This window comes from Maniola hyperantus, chromosome 12, assembly GCF_902806685.2.
Source record: "Maniola hyperantus chromosome 12, iAphHyp1.2, whole genome shotgun sequence".
NCBI lineage: Eukaryota > Metazoa > Arthropoda > Insecta > Lepidoptera > Nymphalidae > Maniola > Maniola hyperantus.
In genome coordinates this window covers 1,513,981-1,531,487 of record NC_048547.1, presented here as the reverse complement: position 1 = coordinate 1,531,487, position 17,507 = coordinate 1,513,981, and the positions used below count along the sequence as shown (strand labels likewise).

Genomic DNA, 17,507 nt, shown 5'->3' with positions numbered 1-17,507 from the left:
TAATATTTAAACAATAATTAAAACAAAGAACTTATACTTAAAGAAACAGAGTAACAGTGTAGAACAGAGTTTGAAATAGAATGTTTGGATTTTGGGATATCTGGGTTATATATGTGATTTGGAACTGGAGAGGATAATGAATGGTCTAAAGGACGAGGGCGAGATTTGGTTTGTTTACATAATAATGATTTGTTTACAATATAATGGAGTACATTTTAAAATAGGCTTATTTACTAATGTGAGGTTTAAAGGTTATAGATAGGTACAATTATAGGTTAGTAGGTATAGTTAGATATATTATTAAATTATATTGAGTTAGTACTTATCTCTAATACTTAGGTATAGCTTAGGTATAGAAGTACTTAATATGGAGATATGGAGGTTATCTAACACCTCCCCTCTTAGAATAAAGATCGGGCCTTTGGAGTGCGTGATCTTGGGTTAGTTGTTGGTAGGTCTTCTTCTTCTTCTTCGTCTTTGGAAACTGCATTCGTGATGATCGTGGCCATTGGGATAGTTTGATGCTGACGAGAGTTGTCGAAACAGTTGTTGAAAATTTGAATGCAACCTCTGGATTGCAGATCTCGATCTGGTTGGTTTTGGTTTCGAAGGCAGAAGCGGCGCCAGGGACAACATTTATATTATATTAGGAAAATGAGCATAGATGTGCCCAGTGCCATAGTGGCAAAAGAGTATTTGGTATTGGAATCACTATGATTGAAGGAGTTTTGATACTCCTTTAGAAGTTGTTTTTGTACTTTGATTTGATCCTTGATGATGTACAGCGAATTCAGTGGTATGTGTCTTGTTCTGCATTCAATGTCACAAATGTTGCGTAGAATCTGCATCTTGTTTCGATGAAATGATTTTAGAGTCTTCAGAGATCTTTTGATGTTCAATTTAAATTTTAGTGAAAATATCCATCGGTTATTTTTAAGCGTTTTAAAAGTGTTGCTATTTGTTGAGAATATTTTAATTGGCAATTTATTGGTAGTTCTTTTTGTTGCTTGTAGAATCTTCTTTCAGGTAAGTACGACGATCTTGCATCTTTCCGGAAGCTTGTAGACACGCAGCGTTGCCGTGTCGTAGAAGTGGCAAGTTATGTTTGCTCGAGGAAAGGAAGGTAGAATAAAAGAGGAATTGGAATGATTAAAAGGAATGGAATATAATGTTATATTATGATAATATAAATTAATTTGAATAAAATTGTAAAACCTAAATTAACTTAAAGAGATTTGTGTATAATATTAGAGTTATAGATTCTATAAAGTTGAAGTATTGTGTAAAGTGTTATGTATTTTTGAAGCAATTATATTGATGAAGCTTTTCATGTGATTATAATTAAAAGTTTTTGATGGATACGGTAAAATAATAGATAGGCAGATTGTGCTCGATTCAATAGACAATATGCTTGTTGTAATAACATCTAAAACTATTTTTGGGCCAATTGTAAATTTTAGGATTTAGAAGATATAGTCGATATTCGTTTTAATTATAATGAGTTAAAAATGATTTCATTAGTTTGATCTAAATATTCGCAAATAGAATACTTAGGTATTTGTCGTACAAAATTCTTAAAATAGTTTTAATCGAAGTTCAAATAGAAGTATTAATTTGTGATTACAAGTTTAGAATTCATTTATAATATAGAATATAATTTAGCATAAAACGTTAGGAGTGTATGAATTTTTAAATTTATTGATATAGAAGTTTTTCACAAAGATGTAGAGTTTGTATAAGAATAAATTTAAGTAAAGATAAAATTGTAAAACTGAAGTATGGGTATTCATGATTTCAGCGAATTTGGTATTGAAATGTCGTGTTTCATTATTTGGTTGATTTCGTGGGATAGGATTGGCCATCACCAAATGATACGACCTGAAAAACATTATTCTTTTATACGACTTAGAAATTATTTTATTTTTTTTTGAATTAGAGAGTTTAGAAGTATAAAAGATTTGGTAAAATTGTATAATTTGTAAATAGAAATTTGTAAAATAATATTATTTTAATTGTATAAACTATGTTATGTATAAATCTATCTAAAACTATCTAATATATAAATTAAAACTAGGTATCAAGTTGATCATTGCAATCCTGTAAAGGTCTTAAGCGATTGCCGTGAACTAATTGGTTTCTACCAGATTTCCTTATAATGTAATTTTCGTTGAACCCTTTTCTTGCAATTTCGTATGGTCCTTCCCATTTGCTATCTAGATTATTAGGATTAGGTACGCGGAGCATAACTTTATCGCCTAATTGAAAATCAGCTATGTTTTTGATGTTATTGTCATAGCGTATTTTAGCTCTATCTTTCATGCTGTTAAGGTTTCTTTGAGCTATGTCACGAGATATTTTAAGACGTTCGTTAAGGTCGTTAAGGTAGTCACTTGTTGTGTACTCGCGCGAGTCTTTAAGGGTATAAAGCAAACGAGGTTTATATCCGAATAGGAGTTCATGAGGTGTGAAGCCTGTCGACTGATTCAGTGAGGTATTATGGCACATTATTGCAAGTGGTACGATTTGATCCCAATTGTGGGACCTTTTTGTAGAGTACATGCGTATATGGTCTCTGAGTACTGCATGGAATCGTTCTAATGCGCCGTTTGTTTGTGGATGATATGCTGTGCTGAACGTGTGTTGTGAGCCTAATAATTTCATTAGCTGTTTCAGGATATTATTGACAAATTCACCACCTTGGTCTGAATGAAAACGTTTTGGGATGCCATAATGTTGGCAGAAGGTTAGAAGGGATTTAGCGACAGTGATTGCTTGTTTATCGGGAATGGGATAAGCTTGGACGAATCTAGTTAAGTCGTCTTGTAAGGTCAGTATGTATTTGTTAGAGTCACCTGTAATGTCAGAGTAAGAAACTAAATCGATGGTAACTCGTTCGAATGGTTCTGTAGAAGAGGTTGTTATAACCATGGGAGCTTTGTATGTTTTTCTTTGTATTTTACCACGTTGGCATGTCATACAGTTATTAACATAGTCTTTTATAGTATCAGTCATACCATTCCAAAAATATTCGGATCTGATTTTACGTGTTGTTTCTACTATTCCTCTGTGTCCTGATAAACGGTCATCGTGAAATGTTTTTAGAATTTCAGGGATTTCTTCTGGATTTGGATGTTTAACCTTATTTTCACAAATCGTAATTTCGCAGTCATAGGAGTCAGCTAAGTATGCGGTGATGTGTAGTTGTTCGTTGCCTTGTAATTTACATGTTGGGTAATTTTTGAGATCTGGGACGAAAAGTGATTTGCAATTATGTTGTTGTAAACAACTTAGAAGAGTTTTGAAATAACTTTCAGAATCCCATGAGTCGAAATGTGTTGGCCTTGTACAACCGAAAAACATATTTTGTTTGTTATTTGAAACCACTAAATCGACATCGTAAAGTGTTTTGGGTTTTTCTAAATATGGATCTACTTGAGGACATGTTGAGATTGCAGTGTTAAAAAGGTCGTTCTTATCTGACAGTTCGCATGAAATGGGAATAAATATGTCTTTATGTCTGTCGTCTAAGAGATTGTCTGGAGAAATATGGAGATTTGGAGTGTCGAAGCTATAAGTGGGGTTTTCAAAAAAATGAGAGTAATTGATTTGGAGATAATCTTCTGAGAATACTTCAGTAGGTTTTGGATTTTGAGTGGAATTTGGAATGTCGTTATCGTCGAGTGTTGGGTCTACAACATTAGTGTTCATGACAGGGGGTCGTGAAAGCGCATCGGCGTTTGTGTTACTTTTACCTGCTTTATAAATAACTTCGTAGTCAAATTCTTCTAGTTTTAGTCTCCATCTAACGAGACGACTACCTGGGTCTTTTATAGAAAATAACCATGTAAGTGGTTTATGGTCAGTCACAATTTTGAATTTTCTACCGAATAGATAAGGACGGAAATGTTTGACGGCCCAAACAATTGCCAATAATTCGCGCTCTATAGTGGAATAATTTGATTCGGCTTTATTAAGTGTGCGAGATGCATAAGCTATAGGTAGATCCTTGCCTATTGGTCCTTGAGATAGAACTGCGCCGATGGCGTGTATTGAAGCATCAGTGGTTAAAACAAATTCTTTTGTAAAGTCAGGATATTGCAGGATAGGTGGATTAATTAGTAAGTTTTTACACTCTTCGAATGCTTTTTGTTGGGTTTCGCCCCAAATAAAAGGTGTGTCCTTTTTGAGAAGACTAGTAAGTGGTTTAGTTATTTTGCTAAAATTCGAGATGAATCGTCGGTAATAGCCTGTAAGACCTAGAAATGCTTTTATATCTTTGCAGCATTTTGGAACTGGAAAATCTTTGACTGCTTGAATTTTGTCTGGATTGGGTTTTACGCCTTCGCTAGAAATAATGTGACCTAGGTACGCTACTTCACGTCTTAAGAATTCGCATTTGTCAGGTTGGACTTTGAGTTCGTATTTTTGGAGTCTAGAAAATACTTCACAAAGTTTTTGTTCGTGTTCTTGTAGACTTGATGCAAAAACAACAATGTCATCTAGGTATACAAAGCATCTTTCACCTTGTAATCCGCAGAGTACGGAATCCATTACACGTTGGAAGGTGGCAGGAGCATTCTTAAGTCCAAAAGGCATCCTTTTGTACTCGTAATGACCATAGGGTGTATTAAATGCTGTTTTAGGAATGTCTTCGGGTTCGACTTCGAGTTGATGGAATCCTGAGGCAAGATCTAAGGTAGTAAAGTATTGAGAGTGTCCTAATTTGTCTAGAATGTCAGTGATGTTAGGAAGTGGATAGCTGTCACCTACAGTTACGTCGTTTAGTTTGCGGTAGTCTATGACTAAACGCCATTTTTGTTTTCCAGAAGCGTCAAGTTTTTTAGGAACTACCCAGATTGGGCTACTCCAAGGGGATGAACTAGGTTGAATAATATCTTGGTCTAACATTTTCTGGACTTGAGTCTTAACTTCGTTTTCGTGAACTTGTGGGAATCTGTAAGTCTTAGTATGAATGGGCTTGTCAGAGGTTGTAGGTATTCGATGTTTCGTGTGGTTGCTGAATGTGAGAGAGTCGCCTTCAATAAAGAATATGTCTGAAAATTCGGAAACTATTTTGTTTAAAGATTCTGATTCTTCGGAATTTAGATGTTCTTTTCTTACTAACTGCATAACTTTGCTTTGACGGTCTAAAGAGTTCATGTTGTTAATCGTTATAGGTTCTTGGGATGTGTTGTTGTTTGTAATATTATAGTCATTAGTATTAAATGGAACCGCATTAATAATAGGCGTAGTGATTATCTCGTCGTTTTTGTTAGCATTTACACAAGTGATATAGAATGAATTGTTTGTGACATTTACTAATGCGTTAGGAATAACGATGCCATTAGCTAATATTTGTTTCTCAATAATGGCTGTGCCCGAGTCAATGTTATTTGTTTTACATCTAATTATGGTTTCCGTTCGGCTTGCAAGAAATTGTTTATTTGGATCGTAATTAGTGACGGGTTCGTTAAGATAGTGAAGCTTATAGGTTTTATCACGTATGCGCATTGTTTTTGATTTCATGTAAATATTAGCGTTAAACTGTGTCATGAAGTCGTTACCTAAAATACCATCCGCTTTAAGGTTCAAATTGGCTACGTGAAATTTAAACTTTGGGAAGTTGTCTAGAGAAACTTCAGCTGAGCCAAAACTGGTGGTTGATGTTTGCGAGTTAGAAATGCCTATTATAGAGACTTTGTCTAGGTCATTTAGCTGAGCTGTACCTATTTTGTCTTGTCTCAATATTGAAATTCCTGCACCAGTGTCAATTAATAGAATTACGGGTTGATTTTCTATTTGGAATGTGCAATGTAATAAGTTCTCGGGAGGTACGTCATTTAGAGGCGATACGGAGTAGGATTGAATAGGGTTTGAATCGGTAGGAATAGTATTCTGAGGTTTTGGGTTAGGTTTAGGTTTGGGTTTAGGCTTTGAATGGTATCGTGATTTGGTAGATTTACGGGATTTCGTAGGAATAGTGGGTTTGGCATGATTTTTTGAGAAATTGGTGAAATCAGTGGAAATGGTAGGTTTGGTAACGTTAGTTGGAATAGTAGAACTCGTAGGTATGTTGGATTCGGTGGAAATAGTAGGTTTGTTAGAATTAGTAGGTTTTGCGGAGCTCGCAGATCTAGTATTGTTGAAAGATTCGGAGTTAGTAATTACATCAGTACTGCGGGTTTGGGGCTGGTTACCCTGTTCGTGAGTTACCGATTTTGATTGAAATTCAGATACAGTGTTCGAGGATATTGAATCTTGATTGGTTTGCGTAGATGCATCTTTGTATTGTCTCCGATAGACTGGCGATGCGTCATTGATTTCCTTAGAGGCAGTTATATTGTGTCCCCGATGGACTGGATTTTGGAAACTGCGACTAAGACTTTGTTTGGGCAGAGTAGGTCTGCTTACCATTTGAGTTGGAAATTCTCTAGGTTCAAACTCGGTGTCGGAGTTTGGATCATTGAGCAGGAGGCTGAAGCGATTTCCGACGAGCTGCTCATTTCGTTGGTCGCTTCGCAGTTTAAATTATTTGCATAAGCTGGAGGAGCTGGTAGGGCACGTTGTATTAGTGGGCGTGTCTGTGCCGAAGGGGTTGGTAAGGCTCGTTGTGTTGACGGGCGCGTTTGTGCCAGAGAGGCTGGCAACGTGTTTCGTATGAGGGAGTCCGACTGGATATTATTGCGCAAGTTATTGTTATATGCTCTTTTGCGACATTCAGATATTAGATGACCTGGATTTTTGCAATAGTTACAGGTTTTCGTATTTGATGGGTATGAATTATAAGTTGTACGAGGATTAGGAATGATTTGAGTTCGTTGTAAGCTGGGTTTATGTTGATTCGTGTTATTTTTAAATAAGGATTGCCTAGCTGTGTTCATAGCTCGTATTTTTTCTTCTTCTATGGCAAAACGCCCAGCTACAGTTAGGTTTTGGAAACCTCGCGTTCTTAGCATCGTACCTATTTCGGAGCTAATGCCGTTAACGAAGACGCTTAAGGCGGTCTCTTCTGTTGTTGCCATCCGACCTAATAACGTATTGTCTTTGATTTCGGTATTTAGTTTTTCAACTATTTTGCTTCGGCATAAGTCGACTCTGTGGAAGAAGTCGGTTATGCTTTCGGCTGGTTTTTGGAACATCGACTGTAGTTCTAAATTGAGATGTGAAATCGTCTTGACATTGGAGAATTTCTCAATAAGGTAGGACTTAAGGTCTTCCCATGAAGTATATTGTTTAGAGTGGACATCGGAAGCACATGTACCCGTTATGTTATTTAGTGCATAGACGAGTAGGATTTGTTCCTTCTCGGCGTCTGCTAGAAGAAATGCAGAGTCACAAGACCGGACAAATCTGTAGATTTGTTGTGATTCTGCGGTGTCGAATGTTGGGATGAGTTTTAATAACGTGTTAATTTCTAGAGGCATTGTGTTTGTGTCGTGTATCGGCGATTGAGATAAGTTGGGATATAGAGAGTTGGTGTATGGTTCGTTTTTTATGGATTTAGGCATGTAGAAATAGGATAAATAGATATAAAATAGTACACACAAGGAAAAAAATAGGAATTGAGCAGACAAATTAAGCCACTTACCACAGTAACATCAAGATGAGGAGCATTGCGTTCGGCGACATTTGTTAAAAGCTTGCAGCTACCGTACGTTTTGAGCTATTGTCTCTTGACGCACGTTCTTGTCGTCTTAAATTTGCACAATTAATTTAATTTGTTACGCAATTATCCTACCGAACTGCGCCAATTTGTTACGTAATTAAAGGGCTTAATAAAAACTAATAAATTTAATTTATAAAGATGAATAATATTTAAACAATAATTAAAACAAAGAACTTATACTTAAAGAAACAGAGTAACAGTGTAGAACAGAGTTTGAAATAGAATGTTTGGATTTTGGGATATCTGGGTTATATATGTGATTTGGAACTGGAGAGGATAATGAATGGTCTAAAGGACGAGGGCGAGATTTGGTTTGTTTACATAATAATGATTTGTTTACAATATAATGGAGTACATTTTAAAATAGGCTTATTTACTAATGTGAGGTTTAAAGGTTATAGATAGGTACAATTATAGGTTAGTAGGTATAGTTAGATATATTATTAAATTATATTGAGTTAGTACTTATCTCTAATACTTAGGTATAGCTTAGGTATAGAAGTACTTAATATGGAGATATGGAGGTTATCTAACACCCTGACTGGCATATATGGCTTATCTTTACCCTTGTCGATTATACCTACTACCTATAGAAAACTTGCCTGCTATATAAGCAGTGGCGTGCAGGTCATAGAGGCATAAATGCACTGCTTACCCCAGTTGTAATAGCTCAATGCATATTTTTCATTATGACCTGCCAGTGAACAGGCTCCTACTTAACTAGTGCCTACCCTGGCTTCAAACCCTGTGCACGCCACTGCATATAAGCTGTGATAGCCTAGTGGTTAGGACGTCCGCCTTCTAATCGGAGGTCGGGGGTTCGATCCCGGGCACGCACCTCTAGCTTTTCGGAGTTATGTGCGTTTTAAGTAATTAAATATCACTTGCTTTAACGGTGAAGGAAAACATCGTGAGGAAACCTGCATGCCTGAGAGTGCTCCATAATGTTCTCAAAGGTGTGTGAAGTCTACCAATCCGCACATGGCTAGCGTGGTAGACTATGGCCAAAACCCTTCTCACTCTGAGAGGAGACCCTTACTCTGTAGTGAGCCGGCGATGGCTTTTAGTAAATGCAAATTCGCGCCTATGTAGTTAGGTACTCGTAGTAGGCAGGTAAGCGGATATGGTGTTTCTCGCTTTGTCAAGATGACACTTTCTATGTCCCACATGGATGGAGCACGTATAGTGTATACCTACTATCTACTCACAATGTCTCCGCGCAAGGCCTGTACCCGTAGTACAAGATTTTACGTCTCACCAAACCAAACCAAATTCGAGAGTCGAAATACTTCCGCGTTACAGTAAACTGGATCTTAACTGCCTTGTTTTAAAGCTCAAGTTTGTCTACACTTCTACAGCCAGCGCTCCAAGCGGAAACATTGCGAAATTAAAATCAGTGGCATTGAATATTTGACTTCAATTCAAGGCTGTTTAGGTCCATTTTACTTTAACGCGGAAGTATTTCGACTCTCGAATTTGGTTTGGTTTGGTGAGACGTAAAATCTTGTACTACGGGTACTGTTAACAGCTATACGTTGACTCGTATAGCTTTACTAGCTTATGCTCGCGACTTCGTCCGCGTGGGCTACACTAGTTTCAAACCCCTATTTCACAGCCGTACTCAGAGTCGCTTAATCGTTACTTAAGTTTAGTTAAAACGAGACAGAGCTATATTTCTCACATAAATCTGTCTCGTTTCAACTCAATCTTAAGTAACGATTAGCGCATAGCGACTCTGAGTGCGGATGTTAGAGGTTGCATTTTCAAAAATCCTTTCTTAGCGGATGCCTACGTCATAATAGCTATCTGCAATCTGCATGCCAAATTTCAGCCCAATCCGTCCAGTAGTTTGAGCTGTGCGTTGATAGATCAATCAGTCAGTCAGCCACCTTTTCCTTTTATATATTTAAGATGTTGATTTAAATTCCCGTGCGAACTCTTGATCGGAATAAAAAGTAACATATAGCTATATATACATGAGCTTGCATGCCAGCTCAGCCTGTACCAAACTTAGGAAAATTAGTGGAAAATCAAAGTTTTCATGTGATGCTTAAAAACCTAAATCTACACAGACGAAGTTGCGGGAATTTTGTTATTATATAAGGATTGCAAAGGTCACTGACTTTGTAAAACCTGATATGAGTAAACAGATGGAGTGTTATACCTATGCATTTAAACATAATATTGTATTGCTATTTCCAAGAAAAGATTATTTAATATATTAATAATTATGCAAACCAAATTGACTGATATGGTAGAAATTTAATACAAAGATCTAATTTCTTTCTTAACCACCATTGTTGAATTTAACTTTAGTGACCTTACTTTAAGCTGTGATAGCCTAGTGGTTAGGCCGTCCGCCTTCTAATCCGAGGTCGGGGGTTCGATCCCGGGCACGCACCTCAAACTTTTCGGAGTAATGTACGTTTTAACTAATTAAATATCACTTGCTTTAACGGTGAATGAAAACATCGTGAGGAAACCTGCATGCCTGAGAGTTCTCCATAATGTTCTCAAAGGTGTGTGAAGTCTACCAATCAGCACATGACCAGCGTGGTAGACTATGGCCAAAACCCTTCTCAATCTGAGAGGTGACCCATGCTCTGTAGTGAGCCAGCGATGGGTTGATCATGATGATGATGAACCTTACTTTAATCACCTGATGTGTAATTATTTTGGTCTTAAAGTCACAGTTAACAATAATATGCCTGTATATTCTTTTTAAACAAAAAAACTAAAGTAAAACTTGGTTTTCCTTATACAAATGTTACAATGAAATAAATGTGATTTCTTGTACCTACATAATATTAAGTATGTAATTAACTAGGTAGCTGTAGTTATGCAACTTTATTTATAGCAATGATTCCAAAACGTCAGATGAAATCATGATTATACAAACATCACATGCATACTGTGTGTGCATTGTGCATGTCTTGAATTATTATTTGAACTCAATACTTACTTACCTTTTTTATTACTTAGTTAAGTGTGTAACCAGAACGCTAGAAAAAACGAAGACAGGTGATAGGTACTGACTATACTGACGATTATTGATATCATATACCACAAAAAAAAACGCGAAAAATAAATAAAAAATATCCTATCATATATTAATATAAAATTTCTGACTGACGCCAGATGTCAACGAACGTTGCGTAAGTAGGCCATTCAAAGTCAATGTCACGTCGTAGGTGGGGCATTGACCCCAGTTTTGAACGCTGTACATTGCAGTATTATATTGCGGTATTGGATTGTTTAGATAATATAACAATAACGCTATGTTTTTGCTACAACCTTTATGTACTATCTATGTAATTATTACTGTTTGTTTCCATTAAATAAATAAATTTAATTAAATTAAGTAAGTAACAAGAATCTAGTGGTATCGTACCTAAGTATTGTAAGGGTGGTAAATTGGACGGAATAGAAATATACCCGGATACGGAATAATCTACCACCTTACAAAGATTAGAGGAAAAAAAAATAATTTTAATTTACTTTACTTGATCTATCTACCTAGTAAAGAATAGAAGCTAGCCGTCGACTCCCTTGTAATGCATATGAGGTGTTATAAATGAAATTTGCTAGATGTTAGGCAAAATTGTTTTTAATGTAACTTTTACCGGGGTCGCTTAATACAGAATGATGGCTAATAATGCTTAGTTATTCTAGCTTAATGCCAAGACTTAATTTAGATACATTAGAATGACTTAGGTAGATAGTACATAAGATCTATGTTTTAAATTTAAGATGCCATTGGCATGGAATAGACAATGACACAGTAAAATTCATAAAATTGTTTCCAAAATAAAAACTCAGTAGTAAAGACAGGGTTCTTACTGTACACATACACTAAGAAGGTTCACTAAACTGTTGCAGGATACAAACATTTGCTTACTTGTAGGTGCGAAGACTGCAAGGTAGCTGGACGGCATCGGCCAAGATCCAAAACTCAATTTATTTGATTCTTCACAACCGAAATGTTTCATTACAAAGATTTTCACCAAGTCTTATCCATAGCAATTAAGTTGTCAACGTGAATGTGCAAAAGAAATAAATACGAAAACCGTAAACGTAAACGTAAAACTAAAACGGAAAACTGAAGCTAAACGTAAAACGTAAACGTAAACCCTATTGAACTCCTGGCCACCAATGGTTTTCAGAAGTCCACCCACAACCCATTATCCTCATTTATTTGGGAAGATAAAATAACTGGAACTGGAATGAAATCATAAAATTAGGATTTTCTCTAACCAAACCGCCATTTTGTCGAATCCACATTACTTGATTTTTCACTCACCATAATTGATGAAACATTGAAATACGTTAGGATGACTAAAATTTTATAACTATTGTATTTTCCCAGGCGAAGCCATGGGCGAAAAAGAATGAGATTTTCCTGGAACGAAAAAAAATTCGTCTTCACATGTTGACTCCAGGAAAATTCTAAATCTCACCTATCGGTGTTGCCAGACGCAACCCGAGTGTGGCCGCTCTCAGTTAGTTTGATCATGAAGCCAATTCATTTTTGAATATTTGCGGAACCTAAGGATATATTATAAGAACCGTTTTGTTAATGACTTAACAATAAACAAATGATATTATGGTTTTATTTAATTATTTTGTTTTATTTTTACGACAATTGACAACGAAGCAAACGCCATCTATTGTGGCTCGAATGAACTCTGAACATCGACCCACGCGTAGTTCTGCACCTTGATGCTAGGTGGCACCAACATACTTTGAACAAAATTGATTTTAATTAAAAGCGAAACGCTAATTAGTAGTTCAAAATTTACAACGTCACAATACTTCCCCTCCTACGAAAAGGTTCAACAGGTTGAACCACGCTGCCCTCAGCGTCATCCAACAACTACTAACAATTTGCCTGAAACAAACAAACAAAAAAAACACAGAAGTTACGCGTGAACGCACATCTACTACTAACAAGGAAAATTGTCTAACAAAATAAATATACTGAAAACAGTGTAAGGTTTTATACATTATACTTAACTACACAACCCTAACTTCTAAAAAGAATATATACAAAAAAAACTTCATGGTGTCTAAGACACTTGAGTGGAAACATCTTGGCATCATTCTTCAGCTGACTGATAGAATGCGTCTAGGCCTACGGTGGTTCACTCTTTTAAACTACCATCGTAATATTTGTTACTCAACAAATACGGAAAATCTGGTTGTGAACGGGTCCATCTGATATGGCAACCGTTCTCTATCCCATTCGGAAAATTAAAACCGAATCAAAATCGGAATATGAGAGAAAAAAAAAAAAAACGAAATAACTCTCCTAGAAAATAGATCTCGGAACAGAATCGGAAAAATAACAGAAATGATCCATTATCTAGAAGGAAAACGAAAACAAAACACAAAACCCCCCCTTTTCGTTATCCCCAAAGTACGATATTTGCATTTTTACTTTCTCAACCGGTTGGTCTACCACAAGCATTCCAATCATCACATATTCATCCCTACATACATCCACTACATTCCTCCTCAACTGAACCATGGTAATGTAACTGTTAACTCAGAACATCACTACACTCATTCAAATTCCTAATTGAATATTGATAACTTAAATATTCAAACAGTTTAGACCAAACTAAGTAATGGCAAATATCTACTTCTTAATATCCTTAATATGCCAAGTGCCTATTGGGTGGTTGTCAGCTACTCTAACTAGTTCGTAAACCAAAGGTGACAAAACCTTGACAACCCTGCACTTTTCATACTTAGGTGCCAGCTTAGCTGCGAAAAAATTTGTAGCGTCGCTTTGTGGATAGGTCTTTTTCCACACTATATCCCCAACAGAATAGCTTGCAGACCTACGCCTTAAGTTGTAATGCGTTGCATACTCTGCATGAGCCTGAAACAAATTTCTCCTAACCTGACCAAATATGTCCTCCAAAGTTCCAAACTTTCCTGCGTATTCCTCCCTTGGAATTCCGGCCTCGTACTCCTTATCCGTGTCCTTATAGAAGGAACCATTTAAGACCGGTTCTCTAGCGTGGACAAGGAAGAACGGGGAGAATCCAGTGGATTCATTAACCGCACTGTTTATGGCGAACTGGACCTTGTACAGGTTTTCGTCCCAGGACCTGTGGTTATCTTTCACAAAAGCGGCTACAGCAGTCATAACAACCTTATTGTACCTCTCAACAAGGTTAACTTGCGGAGTGTACAGTGGTGTGTAGTGTAATTTCGGAATATTATAACGCTTAATGAGATTACGGAATTCAGATCCTGTAAATTGGGACCCATTGTCCACAATCACAGTCTCTGGAACACTATGGTTCAAAAATACAAAATTCTCTAGCGCTTTAACAACAGCGGCACCTGTGGCACGCCGTAACGGAAACAACATTGTATATTTCGAAAAACAACACGTCACCACAAAAAGAAATGTAAATCCTGATTTAGACCTAGGCAAAGGTCCGACTAAATCAGCCGAAATGACCTGAAAAGGTCTCTCGCAGACTTTAGGCTTCCCTAGCAGACCTGGAGTGGCTGATGTCGTGTGTTTATACGCAGAGCAAGTATCACAATTCTTAACGTACTCAACCACGTCCTTATACATACCACGCCAAAAATATCTGAGGGATAATCTGCGATGAGTTTTGAACACACCAAAATGACCTGCAGTTGCATCTGCATGGTTTTGTTGCATAATTCTAAGGATGTCGTTCTTGTGGACTACCTCTTTCCAGTCGAACTCACTGAGAAGCTGGTATTTACATTTACTGTAACGATATAGTTTATCGTTCAAAATACAAAAATTCGGAAAATTTGCTGGATTGATTTTACAGCCATTAAATGTTTTGTCATACCAGTCATCTACCAAAACTTGTTGACTAGAGTTATCATTACGATCACCAACTACATCTACGTGTATGAGTCTCGACAAGGTATCCGGAACTACATTATCACAACCCTTCCTATGTTCGATAACAAAATTATACTGTGATAATCTACAACCCCATCTGGCGAGTCGTCCTGAGGGATTTTCTAAATTTAAGAACCACTTTAGGGATGCATGGTCTGTGATAATTGTGACTGGCTTGGAACCAAAATAAGCCTGAAATTTCTCCACTGCAAAAATCACAGCTAGAGCCTCGCGTTCCGTCGCGCTGTAATTCCTTTCGTTTTTATTTAGGCTCCTACTGACATACGCAATGGGATGATCGCAACCATCGGTTTCTTGCGTTAGCATACCGCCAACACCATATGCAGAAGCATCACAATGTATTTTGAATGGTTTTTCAAAATTCGGTACCGCAAGAACAGGTGCGGTTACCAACGCATTCTTCAATGTATTAAATGCTACCTCTGCCTGTTCGCTCCACTCAAATTTAGGTGCGTTCTTTCCTTTACTCGTTAGTCTATTGAGTGGTGCAGCGATGGTTGAAAAATTCCTAATAAAGCGCCTGTACCAAGAACAAGTGCCTAGGAAAATCTTTACCTCCTGTGCAGTTTTTGGGGTCGGAAAGTTCAAAACTGCGGCAACTTTTCCAGGATCTGTGCGTAAACCAAATTCATCTACTATATACCCTAAATATTTCAAAGAGTTCCTAAAAAAATTACATTTATCAAAATTTATGGATAGTTGAGCCATTTTTAGTTTATCCAGAACTCTGTTTAATAAAATTAAATGGGTTTCAAAATCAGCAGAACAAATAACAATATCATCTATATAACAAAATACTATTCCATTTTCAATATCACTACAAAATTTTGATTAAATAACTGGTCCATTAACCTCTGCTGTCGTGCTGGTGCACCGCATAGGCCAAACGGCATGACTTTAAATTTGAATAACCCTCTACCAGGAACTGTAAAACTGGTTTTTTCCTGAGAGTCGTTAGCTAATGGAATTTGCCAGAAACTTGAACTTAAATCAATCGATGATAAAAACCTTGCCTCTTTCAAGCTATCTAGAATTTGTGGAATGTACGGTATTGAGTATGAATCCCCCTTTGTCACTGAATTTAATTTCCTGCAATCTAGGCAAAATCTCCAGTCTCCATTTGCCTTTTTCACTAAAATTGCTGGGTTATTCCAAGGGCTTTCACTCGGAGTAACTACGTCCATTTCCAGCATCCTATCTAACTCTTTACTTAAAGCTTCCTTCTTTTCGGGAGAAAGTGGATATTGTTTTATTTTTATTGGCAAGGCATCACCGGTGTCAATAACATGTTCAATTAATTTTGTTCTACCCAATCCAATTTTCTCTGAAGAAATATCTAAAAATTTATTTACTACAGACTGGGCTAATTCTTTCTGTTGAGATGATAAGTTTTCAAAAGAAGTGATGGTATGAATTTGTTTATTATCAATCGCACAAATATTGTAAAATTGAGAAGGTGCCTTAATTAATTCTAAATTATCAAAAATGCCAGGGGCTAACTGAAATGTTTTCCAAAAGTCACAGCCAAAAATAACATCCGCTATTATAGAGGGTACTACAAAAAATTTTATTATGTGAGTTACGGAATTATAAGTAATCGGAATAAACATATAACCCATGCAATCAAGTTTGTCTCCATTTGCCACTGAAAATGTGGTATCAATACTGCTATGCAATTTATAACCGAATCTCAAAAAAACCTTGTGCGCCTGGTTACCCAAAATTGACGCGCAAGCACCGGAATCTAGTAAACCTGTAATCTCAAAACCGTCAACAAAAACCTTTAAATGTGGCCTAAAGTCTCGTTTATCCACTGAATACAGAACTGTGTCAGGTAAAAGGGATGTTTTGTTGTTAATGACCAAGTTCTTTACTTGTGTCTCTGCACAGTTCTTACTAATTAGTTTTTTGAATTTTTGTCCGGAGCGGGTTTACTAGTCGCCTTTTTACTACAACTTGGACATGTCTTTACTGTAAAGTTCTGACGTCCACACGAAAAACATCTAATAAATTTCGGAACTGTCCTGCAAAATTTAAAGGAATGGTTACCCTTGCCGCACTTGTAACATAGTTGTTTATTTGTTTTCGTAAAATCAGTGCCTTTACTTGTATCAACCTTAGGTGCAGGTGTGACTGAAAGTGTGTTTATCTGTTTTGTCACTTGTTTGTAAGCAAACTCTGAACTTAAAGTTGCCTTACTGTTAGTAGGCTCAGAAAATAAGGCGGAACGCTGCCTCGCAGCCTCTAGTTTGCGACACTTTTCCTTCAACATTGCGACAGACTTAATGTCAACAAGAGCTAATTGTTCTGAGTAAAAAGGGCGAATATTATGTAATAAAATTTGTAACTTTTGTTCTTCGGAAAGTGGTGTTGACAACCTTGAAAACATGCAAAACATTATAGCGAAATAGATAGACACAGGTTCTTCAGAGCCTTGTGTTCTTGCTCGAATTTCACCTAGCAACCTGTAGTCATAATCTACTGCATCAAATTCCTCTAAAAATAAAGTTTTCAATTCTGACCAAGACGAAACTTGACATTTGTTGCCTCTGTACCATAACAATGCTCGGCCTGTAAAAAGATGAAATGCAGAAACAAATAATTTTCCATCTGAAACGCCATAAGATCTTTTATATTCCTCAACGCGTTCGATGAAACTGCGCGGATCACCCTGTCCGTTGAAATGTAACTTCCACTTGGCAACATTTTTATCACCAGTGCAGTCAACGGCGGTACTCTCGGAATCCAGTGATTCGTCGTGAGACGACTCATTGTCAGCATCTAATCTGGAAATCAAACTCTGCAACTTTGTATGTAATTCACTCTTCCTACTTATTAAGCTGAGTTCGGAACACTGTATTCTCAAAATTCTAAAGTACAAATGTGAAGCTAAAGCTTTAGACCTACAGAGGGCATGTC

General features: G+C 36.8%; 2 protein-coding genes across 3 annotated transcripts in view; both read right to left on the bottom strand.

Annotated features, from left to right (window-relative positions):
• Positions 1 to 17,507, bottom strand: part of LOC117986795 (myc box-dependent-interacting protein 1-like) — an 86,931-nt gene that overhangs the window by 64,729 nt on the left and 4,695 nt on the right. The gene's annotated exons all lie outside the window — the stretch shown is intronic.
• On the bottom strand, positions 5,572 to 7,424 carry LOC138403072 (uncharacterized). The gene has a single exon (XM_069502076.1). It carries the CDS (start codon positions 7,422 to 7,424, stop codon positions 6,408 to 6,410), a length of 1,017 nt encoding a protein of 338 aa, XP_069358177.1. The 3' UTR covers positions 5,572 to 6,407.